The 19,920-nt window shown below is 32.9% G+C and overlaps 2 protein-coding genes across 5 annotated transcripts; one reads left to right on the forward strand and one right to left on the reverse strand.

Annotated features, from left to right (window-relative positions):
• Window positions 1-330: 330 nt before the first annotated feature.
• Window positions 331-1,311, reverse strand: LOC103494082 (protein CYSTEINE-RICH TRANSMEMBRANE MODULE 4-like). Of its 3 annotated transcripts, none has more exons than XM_051081048.1 (3): window positions 1,231-1,311; window positions 773-929; window positions 331-634 (listed from the first exon to the last, which is right to left on the reverse strand). In XM_051081048.1, exons 1-3 carry the CDS (start codon window positions 1,259-1,261, stop codon window positions 550-552), a joined length of 273 nt encoding a protein of 90 aa, XP_050937005.1. In that variant the 5' UTR covers window positions 1,262-1,311; the 3' UTR covers window positions 331-549. The 3 variants fall into 3 exon arrangements, with proteins under 3 accessions (XP_050937005.1, XP_050937006.1, XP_050937004.1); XM_051081049.1 differs by having other exon boundaries at window positions 331-666; window positions 773-941; window positions 1,231-1,294; XM_051081047.1 differs by having other exon boundaries at window positions 773-941; window positions 1,231-1,279.
• A 9,945-nt stretch (window positions 1,312-11,256) lies between these two features.
• On the forward strand, window positions 11,257-19,686 carry LOC103494079 (serine protease SPPA, chloroplastic). Of its 2 annotated transcripts, none has more exons than XR_007818804.1 (13): window positions 11,257-11,772; window positions 12,374-12,557; window positions 13,270-13,407; window positions 13,488-13,658; window positions 13,733-13,836; window positions 14,165-14,232; window positions 15,229-15,395; window positions 15,689-15,758; window positions 16,692-16,846; window positions 17,497-17,602; window positions 18,163-18,266; window positions 18,369-18,456; window positions 18,537-18,554. XR_007818804.1 is itself a non-coding variant. In XM_051081050.1 (13 exons), the coding sequence occupies exons 1-13, from the start codon at window positions 11,329-11,331 to the stop codon at window positions 19,516-19,518; spliced, it is 2,070 nt and encodes a 689-aa protein (XP_050937007.1). In that variant the 5' UTR covers window positions 11,257-11,328; the 3' UTR covers window positions 19,519-19,686. The 2 variants fall into 2 exon arrangements, 1 of the variants encoding a protein (XP_050937007.1); XM_051081050.1 differs by lacking the exon at window positions 18,163-18,266 and adding an exon at window positions 19,288-19,686 and having other exon boundaries at window positions 18,537-18,680.
• The last annotated feature ends 234 nt before the right edge of the window (window positions 19,687-19,920 follow it).

A 19,920-nucleotide genomic window follows, 5' to 3' on the forward strand; every position in this document is an offset into this window, starting at 1 on the left:
TTTTCGGAATCACTTCTGCTATTCTTTTTATCCTTGCTTGCTCTCACCAAATATGGATGCGAAATTCTATCAACAACGACAAAGAGAAAGCAAGCAAACACAAAGGAAGCGAGCAGTTTGATACTACTCCAAGTATAACTGTAATCATGGCTGGGGATGATCATCCCAAGTACATGGCAAAGCCCGTCTCTTTTGTTAAGAATTAGCTAGTCGAAGAGCGTTGAAGAAAAGATGGTAGAAACTATTTGTTAACTTAGAGTGAAATTCTTAGAGAAATGTATGAGAAAATAGTGTCATAAGGAAGAGTTAAATTCTCAACTGTTTACTCCAAGAACTGAACTCTTACTAGGTGAAATTTTATTCAGTATTGTGGAACTAGCTACTTCTGATTAAAAAAACCTGTGATCTTCTTTAGGATTAGTTCATCTCTCTTACTCTGACTAGGATATTATACAAAACAACATAGGGAATAGAAAATTTCACATACAGAACCTGAAATCAGATGGTAACTGTAGTTTACAGAGAAACATACTGCATGTTTATGGGAACCTAGAAGATAACTTGTGTCAGAGAAACTATCAGTGCAGAGGCATAGTGCCGTTCCCAAGGTCCCTCCATCCCTAGAAGCAGATATCTAGGCAGCAGTAGCAACACAAGCCAGCACAACTATTCACAACAGAGAAAAATTCAAACCATAGCATAAATTTTTTTTTTTTTTTTTTGGGGGGGGGGGGGGGGGGGGGGGTAGGGGAGAAAGGGAGAGGGAACTTACAATCCTCTGCAAAACCCATCACCTCTAAACTTAGTTTTCATTGAAGGAGGTACAGTTTTAGATTTAGTTTCCCCTTGAGGAGGTACAATTGGAGGGTATGGCTGAGTCTGACCATGTTGCATTGGATCACACTTAGGTGGGCCAACTTGGTAAGGACCTGGTCCAGTATCTATAAAATTATGCTACAGACAAAAAATTCAGAACATACTTTCCGACAATAATTTATAATCTTTTTTTTTTTTTTCCTTTTGTTTTCCCTTCAAAAGAAACTACAGAGAACAAGAAAAACTAGAGATGAAAATTTTGAAAAGTTACTAATTACTTTATATGGAAATCAAATCATCTGGCACAGATAGTTCTTTACTTTAATGGATTTTCCTTCCTATTTCAACATCATCTCTTGCAAAAGTAGCTACAACTAAAGAACAATTATTGATAGAAGAAGATAAAAAGATGACCTTGAGGTTGGTTCTGAAAATTTTGTTTCATGTTTATGAACTCTTTGACTTTGATTGGCTGGAGGTTGAATGTGCATTGAATTAGGGCAAGATATAAAACAGAGTGAGGATTCAAGTTGTTCACTTTGCATATAAAAAAAAAAAAGGATGGATTGTGGAGTAGTTGCTTGTCTTTGTAAATTTCTACACCTACTGACAGAAAGATACAATGTTAGCAGTTGTTTGTGAGGAAAGAAAATGAGTAGTTCTCTTGAAATTTAGGTAACCTGCTTCATCACAGCAAGACCACCAAATTTGTAAATCCAACTGCATAACAACAAGATACATTCTTAATACCGCCCAACTGCTTCAAGGGGAACAATATCCATGAAGTCAAATGTAGGAGCAATGTTCATCGACACGTCTTTAGTACCTTGATTTTACTACTAGGTGACGATGGTACAACTCATTGCCATATATATGATATATTTGTGGTGTTTTGTTCATAAAGACGATCGACTTGATAGAATGTTATTGATGAAATTATTCATAGGGTATATTAGCTATTAATTCTTTTTTAGTATATACCTTACAATCACTAACATGCTCGTATGTTAACTGAGCTATGCTCCTTATCAACCTACGTGATGGTATAAAGTTGTAGAGATGAGAATAGGGAAAATCTACGAGCATATAAGGACAGGTTGGAATTTAGGTTTATTACTGTACATGGCTTGGTTGAATAATCCAAACCTTTTTTAGAATAAATTAAGTAGCCACTCAAGAATGGATTCATCCCTAAGCAAACACATGGGTGGGGGAGTAGGGGACTACTTAGAATTGTGAGCTAGTTTGGTGAAAAAATGACAGAACAGACATATTTGGAGAGACATAAGATCAAAGTTAAAGATACAATTGTTGGGCATGAGGTTTTAAAAAGTAACCAATTGGTCTAAAAAGAACATTAGAATAATGAATATCCAAAGATTTGGACAACTTTGAATTGTCTTTTTCACTTCTTCAACTGCATCCATTAAGGGCAGAAAGTTCCAAGTTGCATGTGGTGCTAAGTTATTATTATAAAAACCACTGTTTGTATATTCCTTAACAAAATACTAAAAATGGGCCTTCTCAGGTACACTCTTTGTTTCCCCTCCTTTCTATATACTTACAGAAAAAGATAAAAAGTAATTTTCTTTAAAAGAAAAAAGAAAAGCTAATGTTACTTCAAATTTAAATTTTTGAGTTCTGAAAACCTAGTTTTATTCTATATGAACATATTGATTTTTTTGGCCATTAAAGATTTGTTTGTCTTAAACATTCTGTGTACTTTATTTATTTCTTTTTTTTATATCCTTAAGTATCCAGGTCAGTTTTTAAATATTGATTAATTCCTACTTAAGTGAAAGCACCACGGATTGAATCCTATTTTTAATTATTGCACATTGATCATGATATAAAGAGGTAGATATTGGTCAAACATAGGATGTTGTATGGTAGAATTAAGAAAGATTACCTCAAATTGTTGAAAAAACCCAGCGGCAAAAAGGCATTGTATGAGTCATCCCATGAACCTTAAGTCAAAAAGGATGTGTTCCGGACCAAACAAATAATAAATGATTTAAGATCTCATGTTTTCCTCATCTCACGTGAACTTTGAGCCTTATTTTAGTTTTTTTTTTCATAAGATGTTAAGCTTTAGTTTTAAATAAATTATTTAATGAAACTGTCACGATATGGTTGTCTCTTAATAAACGTAACGATCAATACAGATTTGAGATACGTTTTTGGTTTCTTATTTGTCATTTGATAGTGTAAAACTATTGGTAGTCTCCTTGAATAGTTTCTTCGGATTTTGGCAAGATTGTCTTGATTGCAAAATCATATCTTTAATTCTCTCATGTGGAAGCTAAAGAGTGGAATAAATGCAATGTGTGATACTTATGTAGTTTCTCTCTCATACATTCAACAACGCGAAATTATGGCTAAATGTGGCACCCTCTTTGAATAGCTTCTCCCTACTTCGATGACATTGTCTTGATTACAAAACAATATCTTCAATCCTCTCACATGGAGGCTAGAGAGCGGAGTGAGTCCAATGTATGATACTTGTATGTTCAACCTTACAAAACTGTCAACTACATTGTAGCAGCTTCTTCAAATAGTTTTTCATGACGTTGTCTTGATTACAAGGCGACGATATATATCTTCAATCCTCTCATGTGGAGGCTAAAGAGTGGAGTGAATCCAGTGTGTGAAGTCGAAGGGCAGAAAAAAGGACAAACAACAAGAATAATACATGGGCCAAACACTGTCGAGTGAGTATGCATAACAAGTCATGGTGAAAAGGGAAGAGAGTGGGGAACAACTAAGCCATGTTTACAAGTGTGGGGGGCAAAGGATGGCCAAACCATCTGGATATTTGAACTCTTAACTTCATTTTGTTCCTGCCCTTCCTATCAATGAGGTCCCCATTAATAAGACTAGTCAATTATCTCTGCCAAATTATGTACAACTACATGCAACAAAAAACCAGCTATTCTTTTCTCTAAACTCCAAAAATTTTAAAATGGACCATTCTACCTATCTTTGTTGCCTAACCCCTTGAATGCAACACTTGACTTGTTTTTGCTGGTTTAATATTGAAAAAGCAACCAAACTTTTTTTTTTTTTATATATATAACATAAGAAAATGAAACCCAAGTTCATCTTTGTTGATTCTTTTACTTTCTTTTCACATGGAAGAACAGAGAGAGAAAAAATCTTGAAAAAAGAAATGGGTCATTTCAAGAATGAATGCTGAAGTAAATTGTGGGAGTCGTCTGTCTGATCACAGTTATTTCATATATCAACTCTGTTTCAGAAGGAAAAATAGCAAAAGGACATTTGGTTCCTTTACAGTTTCATTTCATTAAAAGCTTAAATTCTAGTGCAGTGTTATTATTATTATTGTTGTGTGTATATATGATTTTTAATTAGCCCTTGAAAATAGAAATGCCATTTTCCAAGGAGCTGGATTGCCAATTGGGATAAGGCACAACCATTTTTATGGAACCAAATAATTGAGTTGTATTGAACAAAAGGAAAAAAACAATCAAACAAACAAAAAAAACAAACAGCCACCTTCATCATCATCAACCTGAAAACATGACTCACAATCTTGCTTTCTCTGAGGACCTAAACCTGCAAATAGAAAGAACACAGAACCCCCAAAAAAAAACAGAAAGATTTTTCTTTTTCTTTTTCTTTTTCTTCCTTTTCTCTTTTTTGTGTGGCAAAATTTTCTCAGGTTGTTTACTCAGGAAACCTAACTCTGAGTTGTGTTTATGGCACTTTTTTTTGTCCAAAGGATGAAAAATGGAAGAATCAATAGAAAACAAAGAAAACCCTTTTTTTTATTTATTAAGAGGTCCATTTTCATCCTATTTAAGAACAAAAGTCTTATATTCTCTCTAGTTTTGTAAGGCTTAGCCAATCCATCTCTCTGCATTTAAAGCTTCCCTTTTCTAATTATGACAGAATTCAGAGAAGAGTAAAGATGATTATTACCATCTTCTCTTAAGAAAAACCAAACGAACCAACCCCATGTCCTTTCACATTAGCTTCTAATAATATTATTATACCTTTTGCAATAACAAGTTCTTTCTTTCTTTCTTTCTTTTTTTTCTAGCTGTCTTCTGCTCACTGAAACGTCAGAGAATTTATTTGCCTTTTGATTTTCAGGTGGTGCAGTGAGGGTTTTTCTTTCAAAACTTGAAAATAAAATTTGGGTTCTTTTGTAGCTTTCAGGTGTCTAAATTCAGCTTCCCCATTCATTAACCTTCCTCAATTCTGTTATTCATTCTTCTTCTTCTTCTTCTTCTTCTTCTTTACCTTAAACTCCTCAAATTGCTTGTTGATTGTTATGGAACCTTCACAAATTTTTGGCGTTTCAGAAGAATGTCACAGCAGTGAATCTGGTTGGACTATGTATATTGGATCGCCTGCTAATGATGATTCAAGTGATGCAGCTTCTGATGATGATGATAAAGATGAAGAACATAAAGGTTATTATTATGCAGCAAATAACCATAATGATAGTGATGATGATTCCATGGCTTCTGATGCTTCTTCAGGTCCAAGTCATCAAAAAGGTAATCATAATCCATTTAAAGGGATGAAAAATCCCAATGGTGAAATGAATTTTTGCTTAGAAACAACCAGAACTGTTAGGAAGCCATTAATGGAAAAGAAGAAGAAGCAAAGAGCTGAGAGAAAAGAAGTCAAAGTAGGACAAAAGCCTAAAACTTCAGTTCAAAGCAGTTCTAAGGTAAGAAAAAATATATTGATGAGTAAAAGAAACTAGCTAAGCTAGTTCCTCTTCTTCTTCTTCTTTTTTGGGTATTTCATTTATGCTTTGTTGTAGGCTGACAAAATGAACACATGGAAAAACATGAGCTGTTTCTTTTACAAGACAATATTTTGGTACTATCAGTTTAGAATATTTCCTCTCCACATTGATAGTTTATGATAGCGGCGGATTATAATTCGGTATCTTAAAAAAATATAAGAGAAGAGGGAAATGGACGAACGGTTTTACTACTAGACTTAACTACTAACATTACTACTGTTCAGTTTTATATACAATGAACATAAGGTTGAGGAAGGTTAGCCATTATGAACTTATACTAAATCTGTCGGTAGTCTATGGTTAATGGTGCGTGTTTTTGTTGTATAAGAAAGAAACTAGAGAATGGTCAGATGAGGTTTATAGATTGTGCATAGATAGAAGGTTTTTTTTTATAATTTTGTACTGTAAAAACAATGTCAAAGCATTGCCTTAAAAAGAGAACAGTGGTGTTTGCTTTTGGGGTCTATTCTTGAATCTCACTGAGCCATAAAAGAAACTGAACACATTCATTTCCTTTTGGGATTTCTTTCTCCCTAAACCATTTTTGTGTAAATGCACTGTTTTGTGTTTTTGAGCTATTTAAGTCATTTTGTTTTTGCATATTGCTTCATGAGGCTTTTACTCTAAATTTCTCTTTTTTATTCTTCTATGCTGAGAATTAAAAGTAGTTGAATTGAAGAGACATTCTGCACAAACAAACTGATTGTTTCTAAAAAAACATTATAGTGTTTTTCGAGTTTCATCTTTATGTTCAAAAACGAGTTGTTGTAATATGGTGACCGTTTTCCGTAAAAGAGCAAGTTTTAGCATTTTTGTCATTTACATTAATTTTTCAAACATTTTTTTTCCCTTTCGTAACTAAAGTAGATGTGTTGAGATAGGTGCTATCAAATATCACTCTCGTATCTAATGACCAAGTTGGATATTTGATATCTAAAGACATTAAGTGGTAGCGTTTTTCTCCTTTGATATCAAAAGCATCATTATTGTTTTCAACAAAAGCTCATTTGTGTTTGTTCATTCAATTTTATTTTTTTAAAAATTGAAATAAAGGAATTGATAGAAAATATGGGTAAGAAAAAGTGTAAGACAAACTCTTGTGGTTGAATGTGATAGCAAATTCCTTTCCAAAATAAAAGAATGTGATAGCAAATTCAACATTTTATCACTTAATAGTAACCATGAAAATCCATGTGATTTAATTATTTATAGATATGTCATTCTTATTATCTTTGCATTTATTTCTTCAAAAATGCCACGTCATCAAAGTATTGGTAAACAAAAACAAATTTGTCAAAAAGAAATTTTAGAAAATGGCCAAAATATTTACTAATAGGTTTTCGTTTTTTTTTTTTTTCATGTAAGTAGTTTGCTTTTTAATTTTTTAAAAACTCTCCTAAAAGATGAAGATTAAAATATATTTTAAAACACATGTTTAATTGAGATTTTTTAATTCTATCGATTTATTGGAAAATAAATGTTGAGTGAATTGAGATTTTTATTATTTTAGATAATCGGGTAACATTTTGAATTGGAAAAAACTAATTAAGTCTAAATTTTTAATTTCAAGAAGAGACAATTTTTAAAAAAGTATTTACATAATTTAAAATAATAAAGGGAAATTATAAAAAAAATTAAAATTGACAAAATATAGAAAATTTAATATTCTATCAATATTTAAGATCGATAGATAATGATAGGCTTTTATAAGTTTTTGGACACTAATTTAAGTGTATCAATGCCTATGAGATTTTTATTATTTTAGATAATCAGGTAACATTTTGAATTGGAAAAAACTAATTAAATCTAAATTTTGTAAATATTTTAATGTATTAACCTTTTAAACATATTTTAAAAAGTTCAAAGACTAAAAAAGTTTGTTTTGAAAGTTTAGAATCCAAAAACACACTAAAAAACAAAAATATAAACTAAAGACGAACGGTTCATATTCTTTACAATTTAACGAAAACAAAAAACGTATAGGTAAGAATGCATGAGAGAGGGTATTTTTAATAATACAATCGAAAGTGAGGAATTTGAATAAAAAAAACTCTTGATTAGTCTTAATACATACAGATGACAATTGAACTAAATTCTGATTGATATGTGAGAAGATTGTTGAAGGGTTTGGTGAATGGTGCCCACGTGCGAACAAGTTTTTATTTATTTGTTTGTTTATTTAGATGTAGAGATTTTTTTTTTTCATTAAAAAAAGAATTGAATAATATGGGGGAAGAAAATGACAATTCTACATAAAATGGGGCCAATATGAAGAGTAATGCTTCCCCATACCCCTACAAGCTCTTCCTTTTTCTTAGATGTGGCTTCCTCTCTTGTATCTTTCACTCCAATAATTCCCTAAACCCACTTCTATGTTTTCATCTTCACTACTACTTTTTCATCATCATTTTCTATATCATCTACTCAAAAATTCATTTTTTTTATATATATATATAATTCATCTTATTGGTATATGTTATCTAATACGATATGTTTTATAGAGGATTAATAATTAGAAGTTTTTAAGGGTTTTTCAATGTTAGACCCCAAGCCCATTGAGTACTATAAAAGGGCATAGGAGAGCGCATATCTAAAAGAAAAAAGAGGTTGATCCCTCGATGTTTGGATTGATTGGCTGAGTTGCTAATCAATAGATGAATGAGTTAAGTTTGGATTAACACCATGTAATCTCGAGCGTTAGGAACATCCCTGACACTGTTGCTATAATAAGTAGTCGTAAATGTGTGTGATACCAAAGAGAAGAGTAAGTAATTTTCAAATGAGACAACCGACCTTATTTCTTTTTGTGTTTATTTGAGTTAGTCATTCACACTTGCTACGAAGCCTAACATGAACGAGATCTAATCACCAACGAATGAAATAAAAACCAACACAAATATTTTTTTTCACATATAAAAAAAAAGCATATAAACTTACGAACATATGAAAAATCTCGTAAGAGTTAATTGTCAATTTAGATTATACCACAACATAGTCACTATAGGGTTTTTTTTATCAAACTTGACTCCTAATTAGTTTATTAATCTACTCGTGTAAGAAACTTCATTAAATCTTACGACTGTAATCGAATTGCTATAAATTGTAAAATATAATAACTAAATGAGTTACTTAATACGGTTTTGATACTAAATTGTAATATATATTTGAAAATATAAAAACTAGATCGTAACAAACTAAAGTTTATATATTAATCTAATTTGGCGTAGACTAAAACTGCAATTTATCCTTTTTTTTTATAATAATTTTATTTACATCTCATGAGTTGATTCCATTCCTATATTTTAGTAGGTATCACGAATGAAAATGAAAATATTGTACTAAACTATTTTAGTTAATGAATGCCTCATTTCTTTTTATAATAATCCTTGTTTGAGTCGGTAGAGTATTTACATTTACATTTTTATTCTCAGTCCTTCGTGGAAGAGGAAATTTCGATACACTTAGTTCAAGTTGAATAACATCGATAAAATTAAATAAATAACATGTAATAGGTCGTGACATGATATTGTTTTCTATAAGTTGACTTTTTTAACTATCTTAATCTTACCCTACCTACTTTAAAAGATTGATCTAAAGTCAAAGTTTGATAATTTAATTAGGTAAAGTTGGTTGGATTTTATAATATTTGATCATCCATGCTAATTGCTTATCTCATTTTTATATTCCCACTTCTGAGAGCTAAATCAATACTGTTTATACCGATGAACGATCTGTTTTGACTTAAGAAGAAAAACGTTTTTCAAAAATATATTTTTATTTAAACTATTTTTTTTATAAAAAAAAAATGTTTTAAAATCTATTTTTAATGGTTGATAAATTTTTTTACTTTTTCTTTTCTTTCTAAAATTACTTATTTTTCTCAAAATTAAAATTTTGAAAATGTATTCCAAACACGTCAAAAATACTATCCTTTTTAATTAAAAGCTAAATTTGAAAGTTTTAACTTTCATTCCGTCAAGCTTTTTTCCTCTCTGCTTCTTAAAAACCGTTTTCATTTCCTTTCTAATTAAAAGAGTTAAAAACAGAAACAAAAACAAATCTTCAAAAAAAAAAAAATCTTTTTTCTTAGTTTCAAATATTCAGTACATATGTATATATATGATTTCAAATATAGCAATCAAGTATATAGCAATAATTTAGAAAATTTATAAATATATACATAATTTATCAAAATCTATCAATAATAGACTATATTACATATATTTGTGAAAGTCTATCGACAATGAAAATCAATCATCGATAAATTTTGTTTAAAAACACTGAAATTTGTTTATAATCGAATCAAATTTAGAGGTGGTAGAGGAAATTGAATGAAGAAGTGTGAAGAGCCCAAGCCCGGAAAGATGTCTAACTATGGGCTTTCTAAGTACAAGAAGCTTGCAAGCGGCCCATATAAAAGAAGGCCCAGAATACCCATTTGACTGTCTCGTCTTCTGTATTGGGCTTTACTATAGAAGTCCCTTGTTATCACGTTTATCCTTTAATTATAGTCTATTTACGGAATACACCCATTATATTTTGCTATTACATTTCTTTCCTCGATAATTTTATTCTAGATGTACAACAATATTCAATGCAACATAATTTATTGGAGCTAATTTTGATGTGTGATTGATATATCACAAATGTGAAGATATCGCATGTAGACTCAATATTATTGACATTGACAGAAGACTTGTTCGTCATAGACACAAACGAAAACAAATCGAGAAAATTTCATACCTCATGTAGCTAGTGATCCAATTTTAACTTCTTTTAGACACTTACTATGAGTTTGAGTATACATCACGTCTAGTTATATGACCATCGACACGGATATTATGCACGTGGACATTTGCTAGGAGCTCAAACAAACATTGAATTGATATTTGAAAATCGTCTTGAGTATTATACATCTAGGAGTTCAAGCAAATATCTTTTAACGTCTATCAATATTTTTTTTTTGTAATTAAAACTTCAATCTTTATTCCCATGAAAAGTTGTAATGTGACTATTTTAAAAGAAATGAATTACTATTCTCGTGGGCTTTTTAAATATAGAAAAATAAGTTTGACTATTTACAAGTTATAACAAAAATTTGTATACATTTTTCAACATTTAGGTATATGTTAATAGAAGTTTATGAGTAATAAAAACTTATAGAAGTTTATCATTGTCACTACCAGTGATAAAATTCAACACAAGTCTATCATCGACAATTCTATCATTGAAAGAAGTCTATTAGGATCCGTTTCATAACGTTTTTGTTCCCTGTTTCTCGTTTCTTAGTTTTTGTTCTATATTTCTTCTTTTTTTAAAACAAAAAATATGGATGTTTTTTTATAACAATTTATGTTTATTGTTTCTCAAAATGATATGATTCTATGACTTATAGTAATAGACCAATAATTACAATATGGTTGATCAACGATATACTTATATACAAATTTTGCTATATTTGTAATATTTAAGAATATTACTGTGTACACCATGACTTTAATCTAATCTAAATGCTATAATTCCAATGGGTTTTTCTACTACGCAACAAATAAGGGTAGGTTGTTGTTGTTGTTGTTGTTTAACCATAGCGTTATTCTAAAAATGTAATTTAAGATGAGGACATAAATTAACCAACAATTCCTTAAGTCCAACCAAACACTTTTATTGCTTTTGTTGTTGGCTTCGATAAGCAGAGAGTGGAGAAAAATCGGTTAGCTGAGACAAGAGAAATGGCGAAGCTGCTTCTCCATCTTCAAGCTCCTCATCTCGCTTCTTCCTTCAATCGCCGAACCCTCTCATTCATAATCTCCAACTCCAATTCTTCTTCTTCTTCTTCTTCCTTACAATGCCGCTTCGCTCTCCCTCTCTCCTCCTTCTCCTCCTCCTCTTCTTCTTCTTCTTCTTCTTTACGCCGCTGCTTCTCTCTTCGAGCATTCGACGACAATGCATCAGAGACCAAACGCGTTGAAAAAGAAGAAACAGACGCTTCAAACGAGGCTCCGATAAGTAGCGACGGCGTCAGGACTCGCGATGAGGATTATCCAAGTGGAGAGTTTGAGTTCCAGAAATTTGGACCGTGGAGGAGCTTTCTGGTTAAGCTTAAGATGCTGGTGGCTTTTCCTTGGGAGCGCGTCCGCAAGGGAAGTGTCTTGACTATGAAATTGCGAGGGCAGGTTCTGTTTCTTAATTTGATTTCTTGCTCAGCTTTTTAGTTCGTAAATGAATTATTTGTGTGAGTGGATTGTTTGTTAGATTTTGTTTTTATGTTGCTCCCTCTCCATAAGTAATTAGCTACGGAAACTCTACAATTTGCTGGAAGAAAATAGATGTTGATCTCTATTAATGCTTTGCTGGTGGAAACATTGTTTTCGTTTTGATGTCACACCGTAAGCCATTAGCTTTGAAATACTCAATATTGCTTGAATGAAATGGATGTTTATTCATCTTCGCAACTGGAAACAGTGTTTTCGTTCTATTGTCACACTATAAGCAATTTGGCCGTGGAAATACTTCAATATTTCTCAATGTAATTGTTGTTGGTCGCTATTCAGGCTTCGCGGCTGGAAATAGTTTTATTTCTTTTTGGTTTCTTGATAATTGCAATTTTGTTGATGATATTTGATGAAGAATGTCTTAACGACTTGTTCTGAAATTATCGTTGTTGATAACTAACATTTTAGCTTTAATTGGATGTCCCTTTCTCTCTCCTGAAATATTTTAAAATGTTTGTGTCAAATTTTGGAGTTGAGATTGCTCTGTCTTTCTCATGTTCAGATATCTGATCAGCTAAAGAGCCGTTTCTCTTCAGGGCTTTCTCTACCTCAAATCTGCGAGAACTTTGTCAAAGCTGCATACGATCCTCGTATTTCTGGGATCTATTTGCAAATTGAGGCTCTAAATTGTGGGTGGGGTAAAGTTGAAGAAATTCGAAGGCATATCCTCAATTTCAAAAAATCTGGTAATGCAACTCTTTTAAACAGCCCAAATGAATCTCTGTGTAAAACGCAAATTTTTAGTAGAGCCATCTGCATTGAGCTTATACGGTTGTAAAATAGTGGTCAACCTTTATGGAAACTTTAATTAATGTGATTAATTGGGCGGATTTCATGCGAATAGTTGAGTGAATTTCTCGGGGCACTGTCCGGCATGTATTTATACCATGTCTTCTATTGTTTTTTACCTTCTACTAATCTTACCATTATGTAGCCTATGGTTATAATTCAGAGAGTAGCATACAATATCCCTAACTTATAAATTGATAGATTGAAATTTTAACCTGCAATAGATAATAGTAAGTAGAGGATGAAAATACAAGAGGATACTAACAAGTAAATCCTATGTCTATACCATTTGAAATTTACTGTCGGTCGGACGTTCTTGGAAAACCTGAGTTTCTTTTCTTTTTTTCGTGAGTTCAACATCTGGGGTGGTAATTCAAACCGCCTTTCGTCAAGGTTAGAATGTCTTGACTAGTTGATTTATTCTTGAGGTTGCTCAACACAAGGAACATAATGAACATTTTAAAAGTATGGAAACCTATCTTATGAGTATAGCTCAGTCTTTCCCCTTAATAAAGGGCCTTGGGGAAATCATTATTTTCGTCAAACAGCTGCTTGTGTATATTTTCAATTTGGATGAAATCATCAAATTCAATATGTACTGGCTTTCAGGTAAGTTTATTGTTGCCTATATTCCTACATGTCAAGAGAAAGAGTACTACCTGGCATGTGCATGTGAGGAGATATATGCCCCGCCAAGTGCTTATGTTTCTTTGTTTGGTCTGACTGTTCAAGCTTCATTTCTCAGAGGTAAGGTGACTTCTTTCCTCTGCTTTATTTCCTACCCAGGATTTGGTTTTAAGAGGTTGAACAAGGTGTCTGCTTTTCAGGTATTTTTGATAAAGTAGGGATTGAACCACAAGTGGAAAGGATAGGTAAATATAAAAGTGCTGGTGATCAACTAGCACGGAGAAATATGTCAGAAGAAAATTGCGAAATGTTGACGACATTGCTTGATAACATCTATGGCAACTGGCTGGATAAAGTTTCTTCAACAAATGGTACTTCAGTCAACATGACACTTACAACTATTTTCTATTAATGAATTTCAAACATTTATTCTTTTCTTTGATAGGAAAGAAAAAAGATGATGTTGAAAACTTCATTAATGAAGGAGTGTACCAAATTGAAAAACTAAAAGAAGATGGCTGGATCACCAACATACAGTACGAGGATGAGGTACTGAATGTGCTCATCCTGTTTGGGCTTGAAAAAATATTTGCTGATGCATTTTAGTTTGGGATTTCGAGTAAGGGGGTAGCAAAGTTTTTGTGTACTTCACGGAAAATAAATTGTTTGGAAAGTAACGAGTTTCAGTGGAGATTAACAAAAGTGGAAATGCAAAGTGAACTAAAAGCTAAAGAAGCGCTAAATAATTACTCTAATCGGCACAAGAAAATAACGGCATTTGCAAAATCTATGAGTAGAATACTCCAAGGGGAGGCTACTAGCGTTTAATTTGTGTTTTTCACTTTAAAGATTGGGTTTTGTCATCTGTAATTTACAGGTTCTCTCTATGCTAAGTGAAAGACTTGGTCTGCCGAAGGACAAAAAGGCTCCCATGGTTGATTACAGGTTATTAAATTCGGAGATATTCTGTCACCTTACTTATTTTGGTTTCTATTAGGTTTTCATGTTGTATTGTACATTGTTCTCCCCTCTCCCGTTGTACTTTCCGTACTTCTTGTAATTTTCAATTTTAAAAAACTTATGTTTGTTATTCTATTAAATTGTTGTGGTACATGCAGTTGTACAATAAATCACAATATCCCTCAAACTCCTCTTTTTAATACCTTAATTCATTCTTCATACTTAGTTGCGACTTTTGAGCCTTCCTGTGTTAGATTCCAATGATTGCATTTTACTTTTGTGCCCTTCAATTCCATATAGAAAGAGGTTTTGTAGGCACAGAAAGGCTAAGCCTTTTGAGGTGTGACGGGGGGAATATTTTGAAGATAATGCCTTAAGAGTCAATTTATAACATTGTTAGCACCTTTCAGCCGGCTGTTATGATTATTGTTCTTTTTTTTTTTTTTTTTTTTTTTTTTTTTTTTTGTAGCTAGAAAAGAAAAGAAAAATCTCAAACACCTTTAAAACTGCACTTCTTGTCATTTTCTTTTTCAGGTGTGGTGTTCTCAATTATTTTTAGGGATAAATGACCTGTACCCACAGAGTATCATAATTGTGTCTTTTTTTTTTGGAGAGGGCGTTTCTTGTGCTTTTACCTTTCTTTTTATTTTTTTTAATGAAAATATAGTTAAATTTTCTTTAGAAATGTTTGTATAATTCTCATCCGTAGATCTGCGTAAAATGGAAAGTTTCCATTTGTTGCTCCTTCTATTTTGCATCTTTAGAACTGTGTTATAAAACATATCTTGTTCAAGTAAGGTCGTTGCTTCCATTTGGCTTCTTTGAACTTTATTTTTCTTTTTCCACTCATTATTCAGCTAGTTCGTTTTGCATATTAATATTATTTGGTTATAACTTATGGCTGATTATTTAATCCATGGACCTTTGATTTGTTCTCCAATTTCATACTAATGTTATTCCCATTTACGTTGGTTACCACAGGAAGTACTCTAGAGTTAGGCAATGGACCGTTGGTTTATCAGGAGGTGGAGACCAAATAGCTGTGATCAGAGCGGGAGGAAGCATTACTCGTGTAAGAAGTCCTTTAAGTGTTCCTAGCTCTGGTATCATTGGGGAGCAATTCATTGAGAAGATTCGAACTGTTAGAGGTAAACACGACGTTTAAATATCATTGAATGGTATATTGGCATGGTGCCATCTTTTATTTATCTCATTACGATCATCGAGCTCATACCTTGTGAACACAGAAAGAGATGGAGACATGCAGTTCTATAGTTTATTAGCTTAAGATTATGCCTTGCAAAATGTGCTCGTGAACTTTTAAGAACCACACAATACCACTTTCAATTCCGGGCACAGCATTCCATCATTAAAACTTTAGCGAGCGCGAATTGCTTATTATGCATTTCTTTTGTTCAACCCTCTCTTTGTTTGTACTTAGAGTCAAAAAGATTCAAGGCTGCCATCATCAGAATTGACAGTCCTGGAGGTGATGCTCTGGCTTCTGATTTGTAAGTGCTAGTGTACCAGCAAATGTCATTCTTTATGTGATACCTGAAGAATCTATTTCTGATGGCATCATATCTTCATATTCAAATAATCACAATTAGTTTTGAAACAAAAATATAAATTTTTTTGTTTGTTTGATCGTATTTAATCATATCTCATTCTTTCCCTTCAGGTAAACTCACTTGTCTTAAAATAATCCCCTCCAACCATAGAAACCAAAAAAGTTTTCCTTTTAATATCCGAAGAGTTTTCTTCTCACCCATTTACAGTAATGAGTTATAAACGAAAATAGAGTCTATGAATAAGGTTTATTAGTTTTGATCAATGAAAAGTCCTGCTACCATATCCTCTATAATGTAGGTGCCATGAGGTAGATATCAACTATCAAATAATGAAAAATGGATTACACCAGATATCTTTGTCAAGGATGCTTATCTGAGTTATCGATGAATTTCATACTATAAATGAATTACATGGATGCTTCAAAAAATGTTTCAAATAATTATGTGGCCAGATTGCATGTATTGGAAATTGTTTTGGCCGTTGAAATTATATGAGATAAAACGGAAAATGAAAAATTCTAATTCACCATTCATAGTGCTAATGTTGGTTTTTTCGAACTAACATTTTTGTTCATTATTTAGAACTGGTTTATAGTTAATTTTTCAGTTCCAGAAAAGACCTCTAATCATGTTCTTGTTCCTTGGCATTTATTTTGTGATATTGTTAGCGATTTTTCTTTTTTGATGAGAAAGAAGTCAAATTATACTCCCGATTTGAGAACACAGCCGAAAGACCAGGTGATAGGTCCCTAAGTCTAAAAACTCTAAACCGAGGGTTAGACAAAGAAAGCCCTCCAATCTACATGAATGAGATAACGTTGTGTATTACAAAAAGAATTATGTAAAGGAAGTTTAATACTCTATGGCTCACAGGATGTGGAGAGAAATCAGACTTCTGGCTGCATCAAAACCTGTTGTTGCATCCATGGCTGATGTGGCTGCCAGTGGAGGATACTATATGGCAATGGCAGCTGGGACAATTGTTGCCGAAGAACTAACCTTAACCGGTTCTATTGGTGTTGTCACAGGTAAACTAATAAATATCTGCCACGAAGAAAGAATATGTTGAAATGTGCAATACTCCCCCCCCCCCCCCCCCCCCCCCCCCCCCCCCCCCCCTGTTTTGTTTGTTTTCTTTCTAATATCTTTTGTAAAACTGCTATAGAAAAAGGATTTAGTTAAGTTATTTTAAAATTTCTCCAAACGGAGAGAACCCAAGTCTAGGAATAACCTAAAGCTTTTGGAATTTCTTTGCCAAGGTAAAATTTACCATTGAACTTCCTACCTTGAAGCAACTTAAAAGATTTATGGTCAACCTGCAAGAGCAAGGACAAAGGACCGAAACACCATGGTTGCCGATGCTTGCTTATCTAACCTTGGACCTATTGGGATTCCATCGACGTTCTTGATTTCAAATGGGGGGAATGGATGTATGCTTTAGAGTGACAAATCTGGACCAAAGCCATAGTTGTAGTCAAAGTTTCCATCTGATATTCCCCCCTCCCCTTATCCTTTTAAATTGTACCAACTTATTTAATAGGAAAGAAAAATAAATTCCATCACCTGCATCATTAAAAATCAAAAGATAATAGAAGCAGTATAGTGTTTGTAGTTGTACATCCTCCAGTGAAATCTGTTTGTCATGGACTTTCGTGTTGATGATTTATTTTGGCTGTAGGGAAGTTTAACTTGGGGAAACTATATGAAAAGATTGGCTTTAACAAGGAAATCATTTCAAGGGGAAGGTTTGCTGAGCTTCTTGCGGCTGAACAACGACCTTTCAGGTAAAATATTTCTTAAGAGCAAATAGTATCGTGGTATATCGTATTAATTGTCAAACAAGTAGATGTGACTGATAGGTGTAGTAGGTAGTGAGTCCATTTTTTTTTAAAAGGAGACAAGCCTCTTTATTATTAATAGACTCAAAGTACAAGAGAGTTATACATTGAGAATAATAAAGAAGCCTAGAAATGGGGGAGAGAGAGAGGATTAGTAGGTGCACTGGACTAAGTTGACACCCCTTAGCACCCTCATCATATCCAAAATACAAGAACAATACTAAGGTCATGAAAAAAACAAAATAACAACCAAAATAACAATGTAAACTACCTACAGTAGGCAAAAGCAAAGCTGAAAAGTAAAACTCAAGGGTAGAATTTGTTGGGTTCAACCACTTTAATTATTCTTCCATGAAATACCTTAAATAAATGATGCTTGAACTCAAAGTTGAAATTGATCGGATTTTCAACATGAATTTTAGTCGCTTTCAGCCATCCATCAAAACTAGTATCCTGGATTTACGATTCACCTCATCTCACCAAATATGCCTGCCTCATTTTTACAGAAGAAGAATATATATATCACAAATCACTCTACTGACCATTGACTATCCAGACTCTGTTTTACTTCATTTACATCTTGCATCCTCTTTTCGCCAATAATAAAAAGGTCTCAAGATCAGATACAGATAAGAATTATATCAAGTCGCTTAATTTTTCATTCTTAGTGCTTCTTCCCATCAATAATTAAAGGTTACCAGTTTCTGATCAGACCGGATGAAGCAGAACTCTTTGCCAAATCTGCACAAAATGCGTACAAGCAATTTCGGGACAAAGCAGCCTTTTCCAGATCTATGACTGTATGTTGTTCATCAAGGATTTCTTTCTTTCTTTTGTTATTTCTATGAATTTGTCATTTTAATGTCTTAACATCTAATAGGTGGATGAGATGGAGAAAGTTGCACAAGGGAGGGTTTGGACTGGTAAAGATGCAGCATCCCGTGGTTTAGTGGATGCTATTGGTGGCTTTTCTCGGGCTGTTGCAATAGCAAAACTAAAAGCCAACATTCCTCAAGACAGCCAGGTTCAACTTTTTATTAAATTTTTGGACCGCTTGTTTCTTTCCTAATTAGAATTTAGGGTTTGTTTGGGAGAATAACTCCCTAAGTGCTTGAAGAAATGTTTTAAAATCTGTTTGGATATGTCTTGAATCGGTTATCTGGCATTTTGAATAACTAAGAACCGGTCTCACTAGAGTTCAAAATGGTACATTGTATATAAAACCTCAAATCCTACTAGCTATAAGTGCCTCTGCAATTTGTAATTATATGATATTCCTCTTTGTTAAGTCTCTCCCTCTTCCGATAGGTGTAGCTAACACACTGCTTGTTTGGGAGGCTGGAATGTAGTGGATTGTAATCTCAAGTCTATGTTTGGATTAGAGCATTGGGCTCGATTTGTAATCCCTATTATATTCTCTTGCCACCGTTTTCAACCTGGCGAACCTTCTTTCCCTCCGTTTATGTTTTTGACACTTTCTTTATTTGTCAATTTCATAACGAAAAGAAAAAGTGTTTTTTTGAACTCTTAAGTTGTTCCAAAGAGACTCTTGTTGAGTAGATATTTTGTTTATGCTCTAGGAACTGATGATTGTGTTTTCTTTTTCTCTTTTTCCACCATGGTTAAAAAAGGTTAATCTTGTGGAATTATCACGACCGTCACCAACTCTACCGGAGATAATAAGCGGAGTAGGGAGTACAATTATTGGAGTTGATAGGACAATGAAGGATCTGCTCCAAGACGTTGCTTTGGGAGAAGGAGTTCAAGCTCGTATGGAAGGTATTATGCTGCAGAGAATGGAGGGATTTTCTTATGGCAATCCCATACTTAATTTCATAAAAGATTACTTCACTTCCCTCTAACCTTTTCAAAAGCCATATTGAATTTTTCAATTGCTCATTATTTGAAACATACCTATGGTAATAGGATGTCCCAATTAAACAACAAATGTATAGATAGATAACATGTCATTGATTTAATAGATTCGCACCTTTTTCATGGATAAATATACAAAACTTGGTTTTCTTTTCCTTTTTCCTTTTTTTTTTTCAATTAAGTTAATATGTATCTCTAGATTTTGAGGTTATATCGATCAAAAAATCTTAGCCGAAAAGGTTCAAGAAAATACGTACAATCTAGTTCGATTAATTAGTAAAACATAAACTTTGGAACTAATAAGAGATGGAAATCTAGTTCAAAAATGTTTTCAATTTTTTTTTTCTTTTTGGTTTTTATATTATAGCCAATTATCTATCAGCACAAAA

This window comes from Cucumis melo, chromosome 2 (assembly GCF_025177605.1).
Source record: "Cucumis melo cultivar AY chromosome 2, USDA_Cmelo_AY_1.0, whole genome shotgun sequence".
Taxonomy (NCBI): domain Eukaryota; kingdom Viridiplantae; phylum Streptophyta; class Magnoliopsida; order Cucurbitales; family Cucurbitaceae; genus Cucumis; species Cucumis melo.

What these genes read in the sequence shown, in the direction of transcription:
- LOC103494082 (XM_051081047.1), bottom strand. Translation starts at nt 1,261, where the DNA reads ATGAAACAAAATTTTCAGAACCAACCTCAAG. An exon ending in TTTTCAGAACCAACCTCAAG is followed by an intron (nt 942 to 1,230) that starts GTCATCTTTTTA and finishes ATAATTTTATAG; the next exon opens with ATACTGGACCAGGTCCTTAC. An exon ending in GATGGGTTTTGCAGAGGATT is followed by an intron (nt 635 to 772) that starts GTAAGTTCCCTC and finishes ACTGCTGCCTAG; the next exon opens with ATATCTGCTTCTAGGGATGG.
- LOC103494079 (XM_051081050.1), top strand. Translation starts at nt 11,329, where the DNA reads ATGGCGAAGCTGCTTCTCCATCTTCAAGCTCCTCATCTCGCTTCTTCC. An exon ending in TAAAGTTTCTTCAACAAATG is followed by an intron (nt 13,659 to 13,732) that starts GTACTTCAGTCA and finishes TTTCTTTGATAG; the next exon opens with GAAAGAAAAAAGATGATGTT. An exon ending in GCTGAACAACGACCTTTCAG is followed by an intron (nt 17,603 to 18,368) that starts GTAAAATATTTC and finishes GTTTCTGATCAG; the next exon opens with ACCGGATGAAGCAGAACTCT.